The sequence below is a fragment of the Rana temporaria genome, chromosome 1, assembly GCF_905171775.1.
Source record: "Rana temporaria chromosome 1, aRanTem1.1, whole genome shotgun sequence".
Taxonomy (NCBI): Eukaryota; Metazoa; Chordata; class Amphibia; order Anura; family Ranidae; genus Rana; species Rana temporaria.
Genome location: NC_053489.1, coordinates 35,057,683 through 35,073,239, shown reverse-complemented (window position 1 = coordinate 35,073,239; position 15,557 = coordinate 35,057,683). Strand labels below are relative to the sequence as shown.

The 15,557-nt window shown below is 48.8% G+C and overlaps 1 protein-coding gene across 2 annotated transcripts in view; it reads left to right on the top strand.

The window, feature by feature from the left end:
- Positions 1–15,557, top strand: part of PSTPIP2 (proline-serine-threonine phosphatase interacting protein 2) — a 172,721-nt gene that overhangs the window by 142,675 nt on the left and 14,489 nt on the right. Inside the window, exons 10-12 of one of the 2 annotated variants that reach the window (XM_040336257.1) lie at positions 1,703–1,801; positions 7,208–7,304; positions 11,634–11,691. In XM_040336257.1, coding sequence (XP_040192191.1) covers positions 1,703–1,801; positions 7,208–7,304; positions 11,634–11,691 — 254 coding nt within the window. The remainder of the gene's footprint in view (positions 1–1,702; positions 1,802–7,207; positions 7,305–11,633; positions 11,692–15,557) is intronic. The other variant, XM_040336265.1, reaches the window with a different exon arrangement.

The following is a 15,557-nucleotide window of genomic DNA, read 5'->3' as shown; positions in this document are numbered from 1 at the left end:
GCTTACTTCCCCCGGCGTAACGAATGCTCCTGATTCAGGAACCTCGTTACGCCGACTGCAGCCTAAGATCTGCGTGGCATAAGGCTCTTATATCTAAGATCTGCGCGGCATATCTTAGGCTGCATTCTTGCGATGGCCGCTAGGGGGCGTTCCCGTTGTGCTCAGCGTATAGTATGCAAATTGCATACTAACACCGATTCACAACGTTGCGCGAGCCCTGCGTACGCAATTTACGTCGTTTCCGTACGGCGTTTTTTGCGTAAGGCTGCCCCTGCTATTAGCAGGGGCAGCCAATGTTACGTATACCCGTCGTTCCCGCGTTGCGACGTTCGAATTTTACGTCATTTGTGGATGTGAATCGTGAATGGCGCTGGACGCCATTCACGTTCACTTTGAAGCAAATGACGTCCTTGCGACGTCATTTGCCGCAATGCACGTCGGGAAAGTTTCCCGACGGAGCATGCGCTTTACGATCGGCGCGGGAACGTGCCTATTTTAAATAATTCCCGCCCCTGGCGGGATCATTTACATTGCGCGCTTACGCCGGGCAATTTTGCCGGCGCGCCCTCGCAATTTACGGAGCTACTGCTCCGTGAATCGAGGGCAGCGGCGCAAATTTGCGGGGGCGCAGGGCAAAATCGTTGCCCTGTGCCTCCGCAAAAAAAGAGCAAATCTCTTTGAATCTGGGCCATTGGCCCAGATTCAAGAAGCAATTGCGCTTGCGTAACCATAGGTTACACAGCGCAATTGCTTACTTGCTCCGGCGTTAAGAATGCTCCTGATTCAGGAACATCGTAACGCCGACTGCAGCCTAAAATCTGCGTGGCATAAGGCTCTTATACCACGCAGATTTTAGGCTGCATTCTTGCGATGACCGCTAGGGGGCGCTCCCATTGTGCTCAGCGTATAGTATGCAAATTGCATACTAACACCGATTCACAATGTTGCGCGGGCCCTGCGTACGCAAGTTACGGAGTTTCCGTACGGCGTCTTTAGCGTAAGGCTGCCCCTTCTAATAGTAGGGGCAGCCAATGCTAAAGTATACATGCCGTTCCCGCGTCGTGAAATTTGAATTTCATGTTGTTTGCGTAAGTGATTTGTGAATGGCGCTGGACGTCATTCACGTTCACTTGGAAGCAAATGACGTCCTTGCGACGTCATTTGCCGCAATGCACGTCGGGAAAGTTTCCCGACGGAGCATGCGCTCTACGATCGGCGCGGGAGCGCGCCTAATTTAAATGATTCCCGCCCCCTATGGGATCATTTACATTAGGCGCCCTTACGCAGGGCAATTTTAAAGAGCGCACACGCAATTTACGGAGCTACTGCTCCGTGAATCGCGCGCATCGCAGATAATTTGCAGGGGCACAGGGCAAAAACGCTGCCCTGTGCCTCCGTAAAAAAGGGGCAAATCGTACCTGAATCTGGGCCACTGTGAGAAGCTCACAGTGTGCAATGAAAGCAGAGTAAGCCATTTTGGTACAGGAAAGAAGCCGGTAGAACTGTGCTAGTCTAGGGGGAAGCCTCAGCTCTCAGTGTTGTAGGTTTCGGTACATGAACACGTCCTTTCTTAGGGCTCGGTTTCTGCCAGTCCCAAGTATGATGAATGTCGGGAACAAAATATCTCCTCCTTGGTCTACTAAGAAAGTTCATTGGTGTAATACCGATTTTTTTTTTTTTCGTTTCTAATTTTCTTCTGCAGTTTTTTGAAAAGCAGGAATGGGATCGGATAAATTATTACCGGAACGCGGTGTGGACTCACGTCAACCAATTGTCCCAGCAATGCGTCGTCAGCGATGGGGTAAGCAGGGGGGGTAAAAGCAAAGTGTTCTTTGATTGGACAAGGTGGAGATTGTTATATCACCGCCCCACTTTTCCACCTCGCCCAATCCGAGAATGTTTTGCATTCATTGAGAAAATGCAAAGTGCTCCCTAAATGGTGCCCATGCCAAGTGAGCGACCTCCTGCATTCACAATGTAGCCGGGCAGCCGCTCAAGTGTGGGACATAGACAGGGGCGGACTGACAACTCATGGGGCCCCCGGGCAATAGGAGATTATGGGGCCCCCGGGCAATAGGAGATTATGGGCCCTCCGGGCAATAGGAGATTATGGGGCCCCCGGGCAAGAGGAGATTATGGGGCCCCCAGGCAATAGGATATTATGGGGCCCCCGGGCAATAGGAGATTATGGGGGCCCCGGGCAATAGGAGATTATGGGGGCCCCGGGCAATAGGAGATTATGGGGCCCCCGGGCAATAGGAGATTATGGGGCCCCCGGGCAATAGGAGATTATGGGGCCCCCAGGCAATAGGAGATTATGGGGCCCCCGGGCAATAGGAGATTATGGGGCCCCCGTGAAATAGGAGATTATGGGGCTCCCGGGCAATAGGAGATTTTTGGGGCCCCCGGGCAATAGGAGATTATGGGGCTCCCGGGCAATAGGAGATTATGGGGCCCCCGTGAAATAGGAGATTATGGGGCCCCCGGGCAATAGGAGATTATGGGGCCCCCGGGCAATAGGAGATTATGGGCCCTCCGGGCAATAGGAGATTATGGGGCCCCCGGGCAAGAGGAGATTATGGGGCCCCCAGGCAATAGGATATTATGGGGCCCCCGGGCAATAGGAGATTATGGGGGCCCCGGGCAATAGGAGATTATGGGGGCCCCGGGCAATAGGAGATTATGGGGCCCCCGGGCAATAGGAGATTATGGGGCCCCCGGGCAATAGGAGATTATGGGGCCCCCAGGCAATAGGAGATTATGGGGCCCCCGGGCAATAGGAGATTATGGGGCCCCCGTGAAATAGGAGATTATGGGGCTCCCGGGCAATAGGAGATTTTTGGGGCCCCCGGGCAATAGGAGATTATGGGGCTCCCGGGCAATAGGAGATTATGGGGCCCCCGTGAAATAGGAGATTATGGGGCTCCCGGGCAATAGGAGATTTTTGGGGCCCCCGGGCAATAGGAGATTATGGGGCTCCCGGGCAATAGGAGATTTATGGGGCCCCCGGGCAATAGATTTATGGGGCCCCCGGGCAATAGGAGATTATGGGGCCCCCGGGCAATAGGAGATTATGGGGCCCCCGGGCAATAGGAGATTATGGGGCCCCCGGGGCAATAGGAGATTATGGGGCCCCCGGGGCAATAGGAGATTATGGGGCCCCCGGGCAATAGGAGATTATGGGGCCCCCGGGCAATAGGAGATTATGGGGCCACAAAGTATACACACACATACAGTATGCATACACAGTGTACACACACAGTATACATACTGTCCCTGGTTTTACTGAGGCTGGCAGCCCTGATGGGGCCCCCTAGTGGCACGGGGCCCTCGGGCAGTGCTCGAGTGCCCAAATGGTCAGTCCGCCCCTGGACACAGAAACTAGTGGAGGTGACTGGAATAGCGGTGTCTGCTCCAGTGATTTTCAGCTTCCATAATGGTTCCACAGGTTTGGCACATACTGTACATATCCACAGATATACTGACTACATGGTGAGTATACAGCACAGATAGCACAGCACGTGTTTCAGATACACAGCCTTAACCTGATGCTATGAGTAAGGCTGTGTAGCCGAAACACGTTAGTCTTCTGTGCTGTATACTCACCATTGTAATCAATAAATGATTCATATGTGTGGATGATACTTTTTTTTAACAATTGCATACCTGTGTATGATACTTGGCCGGCTCCCGGCAATATAGATGAAAAATGGCGTGAGCCCCCCCCCCCCCCCCCCCCCCCGAGTGGTCTGGTATGGATTTTAAGGGGAACTCCACGACAAAATAGAAAAAAAAATGGCGTGGGGTCCCCCCCAACACCGGACCCTTATCTGAGCATGCAGCCTGGCAGGTCAGGAAAAGAGGTTGAGCAGCTATTCTTTTCTATTTGACATACGGGGGTAGATTCAGATAGAATTAACGCCGGCGTATCCATAGATACGCCGCGTAAATTCAAATCTGCGCCGGCGTATCTACTTTCTGTATTCAGAAAGCTAGATACGCCGACATTAGCCTAAGATACGACTGGCATAAGTCTCTTACGCCGTCGTATCTTAGGGTGCATTCTCACGCTGGCCGCTAGGTGGCGCTCCCGTAGTTTTCGGCGTAGAGTATGCAAATTACCTACTTACGCCGATTCACGAACGTACGTGCGCCCGGCGGTAGTTTTTTACGTCGTTTGCGTAAGTCGTTTTCGTCGTAACGTTGCTCCTGCTATTAGGAGGCGCAGCCAACGTTAAGTATGGACGTCGTTCCCGCGCCGAGTTTTGAATTTGTACGTCGTTTGCGTAAGTCGGTCGCGAATACGGATGGACGTAATTTACGTTCACGCCGAAACCAATGACGTCCTAGCGACGTCATTTGGAGCAATGCACGCTGGGAAATTTAGCCGGCGGCGCATGCGCATTTAAATCGGCGCGGGGACGCGCCTGATTTAAATACTACACTCCCCCTAGCCGCGGAATTTGATTTTCTGCCGGGGGAATTTCCGATCCGCCGGCGCAAGTTTCGAGTTAAGTGCTTTCTGAATACTGCACTAGCCTCTCAAATTTGTGCCGGCGTATCGTAAATCGGATAGATTACGCGGATCTAAAGATCCGCAAATCTATCTGAATCTACCCCATTGTACATACCTACGCTGCTCCACGCTGGATCGGTGTTACTATGTAAACATTGCCTTACCTAAACTTCAACTTTAAAGGAGAAACACCGATAAAGTTCGAGCCAGACGCTCCCGCCCAATCCATAGCCCGGCGCTCCAGTGAGCGAAGGGGAGCAGAGCAGAGAGAACCAAGCAATCAGCGATCTTCGAACTCTCGGTTCTCAGTGTTAGAGGAGCTGGGGGGACAGATGTAGCATCCACCTAGGTAAGTATGATTAACAAAAAAAAAACATACATCTCTTTTAAAGATTTAAGGATTCGACACGACATGCTAGGTTATTTCGTTATTTACAACTTTAGTTAGCCAAAAAATTGTATCACTTAAAGGGGTTGTAAAGGTACATTTTCCCTAAATAGCTTCCTTTACCTCAGTGCAGTCCTCCTTCACTTACCTCATCCTTCCATTTTGCTTTTAAATGTCCTTGGGCCGGATTCAGATACATTGCAGTATCTGCCGGTGCGGCGTAACGTAGCTCACATACGGTACGCCGCCGTAACTTAGGGCGCAAGTTCCGTATGCAGAAAGAACTTGCGCCCTTAGTTACGGCGGCGTAACGTATGTGTGTCGGCGTAAGCCCGCCTAATTCAAATGGGGATGATGTGGGTGTGTTTTATGTAAATACACTGTCACGTATTTTGATGTTTTTTACGAACGGCGCATGCGCCGTTCGTGAAAAAATACCAGTGCGCATGCTCGAAATTACCCTGCAAAGCCGCATTGGTTTCGACGTGAACGTAACTTACACAAAGCCCTATTCGCGAACGACTTACGCAAACAACGTAAAATTTTCAAAACTCGGCGCGGGAACGACGTCCATACTTAACATTAGCTACGCCTCATATAGCAGGGGTAACTTTACGCCGGAAAAAGCCTAACGTAAACGGCGTAAAAAAATGCGCCGGCCGGATGTACATTTCTGAATCGGTGTAAATACCTAATTAGCATATTCCTCGCGTAACTATACGGAAGCGCCACCTAGCGGCTAGCGTAAATATGCAGCCTAAGATACGACGGTGTAAGACACTTACGCCAGTCGGATCTTAGGGAAATCTATGCGGAACTGATTCTCTGAATCAGTCACATAGATAGAAACAGAGATACGACGGCCCGCACTCAGAGATACGACGGCGTATCTGAAGATACACCGTCGTATCTCGTAGCTGAATCCGGGCCCTTATTTCTTCTGAGAAATCCTCACTTCCTGTTCTTCTGTCTGTAACTCCACACAGTAATGCGAGGCTTTCTCCCTGGTGTGGAGTGCTGTGCTCGCCCCCTCCCTTGGACTACAGGAGAGTCAGGACGCTCTCTACGTTGCAGATAGAGAAAGGAGCTGTGTGTTAGTGGGCGTCCTGACTCTCCTGTAGTCAAAGGGAGGGGGCGAGCACAACACTCCACACCAGGGAGAAAGCCTTGCATTACTGTGTGGAGTTACAGACAGAAGAACAGGAAGTGAGGATTTCTCAGAAGAAATAAGGACATTTAAAAGCAAAATGGAAGGATGAGGTAAGTGAAGGAGGACTACACTAAGGTAAAGGAAGCTATTTAGGGAAATTGTACCTTTACAGCCCCTTTAAACTCCAAGGGCCAGATTCTCGTAGAATGGCGTATCTATGCGGCAGCGTAACGTATCCGATTTACGTTACGCCGCCGCAAGTTTTTCAGGCAAGTGCTTTATTCACAAAGCACTTGCCTGTAAAGTTGCGGCGGCGTAGCGTAAATCACGCGGCGGAATTCAAATTCGGCGAGTAGGGGGTGTGTATCATTTAAATGAAGCGTGTCCCCGCGCCGAACGAACTGCGCATGCGCCGTCCCTAAAATATCCCAGTGTGCATCGCTCCAAATGACGTCGCAAGGACGTCATTGGTTTCGACGTCCAGCCCCATTCACGGACGACTTGCGCAAACGACGTAACTTTTAAAAATTTCGACGCGGAACGACGGCCATACTTAACATTGTTGGGCCGCACTTAGGGGGCAACATTACGCCGGGAAAAGCCTAACGTAAACGTCGTAACTTTACTGCGTCGGCCGCGCGTACGTTCGGGAATTTGCGTATCTAGCTAATTTGCATACTCGAGGCGGAAATCGGCGGAAGCGCCACCTAGCGGGCAAAAAAAATATTGCAGTTACGATCCGACGGCGTAAGAGACTTACGCCTGTCGGATCTAATGGATATCTATGCGTAACTGATTCTAAGAATCAGGCCCATAGATACGACGGGCCAGATTAGGATTTACGATGGCGTACATGGCGCTGCGCCGTCGTAAGTCCTTTAAGAATCTGGGCCCAAATTTCCAGTGCTGATCGATGGCTAACATGATAGTCCCGTTTGTAATACAATGGATCTACTGGCCAGTATAAGGCAGTTAAATCAAAGTAAAATAAAATGCAACCACTTGGGGTTCTAGTTATAAAACATTCGTTGGACGAATGTCACATACATTCATACACACTTGGCCACGTGTGACATTCATCTAATGAGTGTTTTAGAAATTGACCCCCTTGATATCGCTCTGTAACTCTCATGTCATTTCTGTGATCTTTCAGATCCATGAAGAAGTCCGGAAGGGGCTGGAGAGCTGCAATATCGAAAGAGACATTGAATGTTTTACAGAAGGCCATAGGACTGGAGATAAAGCACCAGGTACCCCCGACTCAGCATTTTTTACACGAGTGTCTGTGCATTGTACATCAACATTACACCCAGAGAGTCTCTTCTGAGGAATCAAAAAAAAAAAGAAAGTGGAAGTAATCCCTCCAATCGTTTTCAGCCAAGGAAGCTGCCACCTTGGCCTCTGTTTAATCCTCAACTTCCATGGTGCTGCACATGTGATTCATTATGACACCAGCCATTGGATGGTTTGACAGTAGGCTACATTGATGGGCGCTCGTGAGGCTGCATTGATGGGCGCTGGTAGGCTGCATTGATGGGAGCTGTTAAGGCTGCATTTGATGGGCGCTTCATTAAAAAGGTTTGCTGTGGAGGTCTGTGTCGGTGTCTAGACTCCCGAATGAATGAAAGCAAGCAAACATTCATTGATGGGCGCTGGTAGGCTGCATTGATGGGCACTGGTAGGCTACATTGATGGGAGCTGGTAGGCTACATTGATGGGCACTGGTAGGCTACATTGAAGGATATACTGCGCTGGTCTCAATAAGATGTGAAAATTCTATAAAAATTTAATAAATAAACAAATGATGAGAAAATAATGAAAAAATATTGCTGTTGCAGCTAAGATGTCAGATACAAACATAAATAGCAATTAATAATTTAGACTGCGCTGCATAGAACCATGAGTGATATAAGACAAACCTTATTAAATCTGGATAATACAATGTATGATAATGTGCACATATATTTACTTAAATCAATAATAAGCGTGAACCAAATAATTGAAAAATTGATGTGTAACAAACAAGTCCATATGAATTGAATTAGTCCCAAAAGGTTCAGAGAAATAACAATAGAAGATGGTGCAAACTCGTCCAAACAAGTGCTGAACAGATCCGAAGGAAATCGTGCCAACCAGCAAGACAGATGAGATGAGAATAGCCGCCACCACTTATGTCTTAACTGCTTACCAGAACAAATTGATCTCGGTAAAGAGATCGTAAATGCGTGTGGCCAGCAGCCCTGCTCAAGACCTCCTGGGATCCCTTATATCTGTTTGCATTCAATCCTTAGTGTAGTCAAACGTGTCTCCTCAATGCAGATGACCCATAAAGGAAAATACTGACATAGTATAATAACGTCAAAAGTGCCCCTGGAAGAAGTCAGCATTTTGACGAAACGGCGTAGGGAGGAGCGGCGTGCTGACGTCACCACTGTTCACCTCACTGCTATCCGGAAGGACGGGCGGATAGTATAGCCGGCCGGCTACAGCATTTTTAAAAACACTAGCTAGTGAGGCTGCATTTGGTGGGCGCTTCATTAAAAAGGTGGGGTTTACATGGGCAGGGTAAAGGGGGTGGGGTTAGGGGTGGAGCCAAAGGGGGGGCTGCAAAATGAGATTTTGCTTAGGGTGTCAAACCCTTGCACCAGCCCTGCTTACATCCCCGGAATGCCAGAATTGCCAACTGTCATGATAAAAATCGCAGATCGCCGCCATTACTAGTAAAAAAAAATATTAATAAAAATGCCATAAAACTCTCCTCTATTTTGTAGACGTTATAAATTTTCCGCAAACAGATCAATAAACGCTTATTGCAAAAAAATGTTTTTTATATAGTTTTGGGGGATATTTATTATAGCAAAAAGTAAAAAATATTGAATTTTTTCAAAATTGTCTTTTTTGTTTATAGCACAAAAACTAAAAACCACAGAGGTGATCAAATACCACCAAAAGAAAGCTCTATTTGTGGGAAAAAAAGGACGTCGATTTTGTTTGGGAGCCACGTCGCACGACCGCGCAATTGTCAGTTAAAGCGACGCAGTGCCGAATCGCAAAAAGTGGCCCGGTCATTTAGCAACAAAATGGTCCGGGGCTTAAGTGGTTAAAGGGTTTGTGTCGTCATTTAAAAATGTTCTTCTTTTGATAATGATGTAAATGAGATCAGCTTGATCTTAACAATGCAATGATGGTTTTAATCCAGGGAGTCTCAAACTGGCGGCCCTCCAGCTGCTGCGAAACTGCAAGGCTGACAGTTACAAGCATGACTCCCATAGGCAGAGGCAACAGATGGAGGGCCGCCAGTTTGAGACCCCTGCTTTACCGCTTGCCGACCGTATACAGTAAATATTCAGCAGCAAAGCGGCTCCCCTGGGCAGGATCAGGTACCTGTACGCGATCCTGCACTTCTAGGTCTGGGGCACGGCGGTCCGGACCCTTTAATCACCCCTAATGTTAACCCCTTCCCTGCCAGTGTCATTAGTAAAGTGACAGTGCATATTTTTTTTTTGTTGCACTTATCGCTGTATTGGTGTCACTGGTCCCCAAAAAGTGTCACTTAGTGTCAGATTTGTCTGCCACAATGTCGCAGTCCCGATACAAGTCGCTGATCACCACCATTACTAGTCAAAAAATAAGCGAATAAATAAAAATACGTCACACAACCGCACAATTGTCAGTTAAAGTAACGCAGTGCCGTATCGCAAAACATGGCCTGGTCATGACGGGGGGAAGGGGGGTAAACCTTCCAGAGGACAAGTGGTTAAAGAACACCAGGCAGAGCAAAGTGTCAGGTGTTCTTAACCTCTTCCGGACCGCCGCATGTACATTTACGTCGGCAGAATGGCACGGACAGGCACATGTACGTACCTGTACGTCCCTGCCTAGACGTGGGTCGGGGGTCCAATCGGGACCCCCCCCCCGGTACTTGCGGCGGTCCCCGTGGCTTCAGGAGCGATCCGGGACGACGTCGCGATCGCTCCCCGGAGCTGAAGAACGGGGAGAGCCGTATGTAAACACGGCTTCCCCGTGCTTCACTGTAGCGGCGCATCGATCGAGTGATCCCTTTTATAGGGAGACTCGATCGATGACGTCAGACCTACAGCCACACCGCCCTACAGTTGTAAACACACACTAGGTGAACCCTAACTCCTACAGCGCCCCCTGTGGTTAACTCCCACAATGCAATTTAAATGCATTTTTTGCTGTGAAAATGACAATGGTCCCAAAAATGTGTCAAAATTGTCCGAAGTGTCCGCCATAATGTCGCAGTCACGAAAAAAAATCGCCAATAGTAGTAAAAAAAAAAAATTAATAAAAATGCAGTAAAACTATCCCCTATTTTGTAAACGCTATAAATTTTGCGCAAACCAACCGATAAACACTTATTGCCTTTTTTTTTGTGCCAAAAATAGGTAGAAGAATACGTATCGGCCTAAACTGAGGAAAAAAAAATGTTATATATATTTTTGGGGGATATTTATTATAGCAAAAAGTAAAAAATATTGCATTTTTTTCAAAATTGTCGCTCTATTTTTGTTTATAGCGCAAAAAATAAAAACCGCAGAGGTGATCAAATACCACCAAAAGAAAGCTCTATTTGTGGGGGAAAAAGGACGCCAATTTTATTTGGGAGCCACGTCGCACGACCGCACAATTGTCTGTTAAAGCGACACAGTGCCGAATCGCAAAACCTGGCCTGGGCATTTAGCTGCAAAATGGTCCGGGGCTTAAGTGGTTAAAGTAACGCAGTGCTGTATCGCAAAACATGGCCTGGTCATGAAGGGGGAGGGGGTAAACCTTCCAGAGGACAAGTGGTTAAAGAACACCAGGCAGAGCAAAGTGTTAGGTGTTCTTGATAGGCCTTTCTCTCTTCCACTTATACTTACTTTCCCTCCCCTGTGGCTCTGTTTACCCTCCAGGAGTCCCCTTCTTCCCAGGTTGCAGTGCTCAGTGTCTGATGCCAAGCACTGCACCTCTGGGGCGGGGCTCAAAAAAAGCCTACAAGGAGCCTACACAGGTCTCCAGTAGTTGCACTGTGCGGAGAAGCAAGTTCTTTCTAAATCCCACGAAAACTCGCGGCAGACCTCCGCAATGTCTCCTGGGAACAATGACAAAAGCTCCCAGGAGACATTGCGGCATCGAGGAAGTGACTGAATACCCGCACACTACCCGATGAATCCATATACAGGAAGCGGCCAGTAACATAAAGGATTACTAAGGTTCGCCTGCCCCTGACAGTGACTCGAGCTGGGCATCGCCGCTTAGTGAAGGATCGGCTCGTGGCGGCTCGGCTGCTCTAGTCCTGCAAAGGGAACTGAGTTCCTGCTGTGAAAAAAGTGCAGGAACTCCGTTCCCGCAGGACTTGAACCCTGATCATGACCCTCCTCCATTCGGTCTACAGTTTCTGACAGTCCTCTCAAGTATTACATATATTGAACACTATGTGGGGCCCTTTGGTGATCACCGCTATAGAGAAATGGCTCCCTGGTTTACATGATGTTACTCCTTTGCTTGTTGGACCATCAAGGTGCGGCCCCTGTACTGCACATCATATAACGGCCTCTATACCTTGTGTTTTCCAGCTCCCATCCCTTATGAAAACTTCTACAGCAATCAGAGGAATTCAGCGCCAGTGACCAGGTTTGAAGCTACAGTCTTTCTATACGAGTTGCAGTTTTATCTGGCATTTCTTTGTCTACACTTGCCATCTTCTTTAGGCCAGGGACGTGTGGCGAGTTCAGTGGCTGCTGAGGCCCTGGCTAGTATCAGAGCCCGATACACACAGGTTACATACGCCGCAAACGTTAGAGCGAGAGCAATAATTCTAGCACTAGACCTCCTCTGTAACTCTAAACAGGTAACCTGTAAACATTTTTAAAGCGTCGTCTATGGAGAATTTTAAGTACCGAAGTTTGGCGCCATTGCCAAAAAGCAAATGTGCCGGTAAAACACAAGTGCAATTACGGCACCCCTGGACTGCCACTCCAGGGGCACATTACACATAGGCTTTTCAACGGACCCTGGCCCACAGCCCGGACAGTCACAGCCCCCTTCTCTACCAGGAAGGAACGAGAGCTCCGGAATCTCAGGGAGAGAGCCTGCTTAGAGACCTACAAGCTCCCCCCGTCGCCTCTTTCGCTCCCTACCTAATTATACCCGAGAGGTACTACCCAAAATTCGAAACCCCCCATTAACAGTAGGGTGAGGCCGACGTTCCCTCTCGAGAAACTGGCAGGTTAGGAACTGCATCAAATCCAGGCCAGAAGGCCAGGGGCCCAGCCCTCCAGCTTCGACCTCATGCCTCTCCGTCCAAATCAGAAGGCCTCCGCCGCCATGCCAGCAGGTTTAGCATCTGCCAACCGCCATCCCTTTCCACCTCGCCGTGTATTCAGGACTGTTAGCATAGCACCACCTACTGGAAACTGATAAGAACAGATACTACACTTGTAGCTAGATTCAGGTAGAGTTAGGTCGGCGTATCAGTAGATACGCCGACCTAACTCTGAATCTGCGCAGACCTAGGTTTAAGTGTATTCTCAAACAGAGATACACTTAAACCTATCTAAGATAGGACGGCTTGCGCCGTCCTATCTTAGGGTGCAATATTTTGGCTGGCCGCTAGGTGGCGCTTCCATTGCGGTCGGCGTAGAATAAGTAAATCACTAGTTACGCCTATTCACGAACGTACGCCCGGCTGACGCAGTACAGATACGCCGTTTGCGTAACGCATTATCAGGCCTAAAGTTATTCCATCTAATAGATTGAATAGTAATGTTAAAGTATGGCCGCCGTTCCCGCTTCGAAATTCGAAAATTTTACGTCGTTTGCGTAAGTCGTCCGTGAATAGGGATTTACGTCGTTTACGTCCACGTCGAAATCAATAGGCCCGTGCGGCGGACTTAGCCGCAATGCACACTGGGAAATGTAGGCGCCCGGCGCATGCGCAATTATGAAAAAACGTCAATCACGTCGGGTCAAGCCTCATTATCATAAAACACGCCCCCTCAGACAAATTTGAATTAGGCGCCCTTACGCCCGCCCGCTTTAGGCTACGCCGCCGTAACTTAGCAGGCAAGTACTTTGAGAATCAAGTACTTGCCTCGCTAACTTACGGCGGCGTAGCCTAAACACGCTAAGCTACGCCGCGGCATCTTTGTTGCGGCCATCTCTCTGAATCTAGCTATTGATCTTAGCCAAAAGGCCGAGAAGCAGAACAGGGAGATGTTGTGTTTACACTGACATCTCCCCGTTCTATCTCTCCGTCCGCGAGCGCGCTCACGGAGATCGCGGCGGGTGCGCGCGCCCGCAACAACCGCTTCTTGGAGGGGACGTACAGGTACGTCCTTTTGCCTGGCGGTGCCATGCTGCAGAAGTATATCTGTGTGCGGCGGGCGGCAAGCGGTTAAAGACTAAATCGGACAGCGGATGAATTAAAACAGCAGAACAGTGAGTACTCTTTTAATAAGCCTTAAATAATTTAATAACAAAAAAACCCCCAAAAAAAACGAATAGCCGCTTTAGGAGGGTTGGGCTGGAAGGGAGTTAGACACGTGGGCCAGATTCTCAAAGAATCGGCGTTGGAGTAGTGTAAGCCATTTACACCACGCCACCGCAACTTACTGGAGCAAGTGCCGTATTCCCCAAACACTTGCTCCGTAATTTGCGGCGGCGTAGTGTAAATGGGCCAGCGTATGGCCGCGTAATTCAAAGGGGGCGGCTTGTATTCAAATTAAGCAGGCCCCAGTCCTGATCGAACGGCGCATGCGCCGGGCGGAAAAAGAGCCCAGTGCGCATGCTCCAGCTCACGACGGAAAACGTCAATGACGCCGACGTGAGCGTCATTGACGTAAAGTCGTATTCGCGGAGTAAGATGACGTAACCGACGCAAAAAGACGATGCTGACCCGACGCCATACTTAACATGGCATACGGCGGACTGGCGTAAGGTTACCCCTCATATAGCAGGGGTAACCTTACACTTACGGAAACGACGTAATAAATTTGTTCGGTGAAACGGCGTATCAGGCTTATTTGCATAGTCAAATGAGAACTGAACGTAAACGCCACCTAGCGGCCGGCGTCGAATTACATCTAAGATCCGACGGTGTAAGTGACTTACACATGTCGGATCTAGGCCGTATCTATGCGAAAATGATTCTAGGAATCACTCGCATAGATACCCGGGCTCAGAAACAGAGATACGACGGTGTTTCCTGAGTTACACCATCGTAACTCTTCTGAGAATCTGGCCCATGGCCCCTTCTATGACACTGCAGTGAGAGGCGTGCCTCCACTGCAGCATTTTTATTGGACAGCTTGTTCCAATGGTGCTCCAAGCTGTCCATTAAGCTCAGTGCTTCTGACAAGAAGTGAGAGGCACTGTGAGATCATCCTCTCAGTCTGCTGCAAACAGCGTGTGCCAGCTTGTATTTAAACTGGTTACTCGGTATGTAGCGTCTGACATGCCCCCAAATTTTGACCAGTGGTGGGGTAGGACTTCAGTTACCTACCGCCCCCCAAATTTGGGGTCTCTATGAACGATCCGCCCGTGTGAAAGGGGCCGAAGACAATTCTGATTCTGAACGTTCTTCTGAATGCCGGAAGATTACATAAAAAAAAAAAAAAACATTATATATTTTCTCAAAGCAAACACCTTAGAGAATAAAACAATGGTAGTTCCAATTTTTATGTCGCACAATATTACTGCAAAGGTCTAGGAAAGTAAAAAATACAGCACACAAAACGCAATAAATTACCTAATTTCTTTATTTTCCATAGACAACAATTTAAAAGCCCCCTATAGGTCATCAGTTTAGTGTTTGCGGAGGGGGTCCGGTGCTAGAATTATTGCTCTCATTCCGGCGTCCACGGCGATATGTCACATTTGTATCGCAATTGGTGTTTTCACGCGCAGGAGTCTTAACACACAAGTTTACGTTCGAACGTGCGTATATGGGGGGAGGGGGGGTCTCAAAACATTTTTGGGGATAGATTTTATGTGACAGGTTCTCTTTTAATGAGACCTTGCTTTGTGCACTGGTCCAAATCATTTGGTGGACATCTAAAAGCCCCTCGGTGTCTCCCCTGGTCTCCATGACATTCTTTGCCGGTGTGCTGTCGATAAATGCCCCCCATGCCCAGCCGGAACTGCGCATGCGCAGAACGGTCCCTCAGAACAGCTGAGTTTACGATCAGCTGTTTTCTCACGTTGCCGAGGCACATTCATGTAGGAGAGGGGCGGATATTTACATGAAGGGGGCGGATATTTTAATGATGGGAAGTGTTGGGGGTGGAGTTATTATCGATGGCCAAACAAATCTGCTAATCAAATCTTTATCTAATATAGAAAAAGCCGCCCTTCAATTCACTAAACACGCCCCGCCCCCGCAAGCGTTCACAATGAATAGCAGATAAATAGGTAGATTCAGGTAGAATGGTGTAAACTTGCGGCGGCGTAGCTTATCGTGTTTAGGCTACGCCGCCGTAAGTTAGCGAGGCAAGTACTTG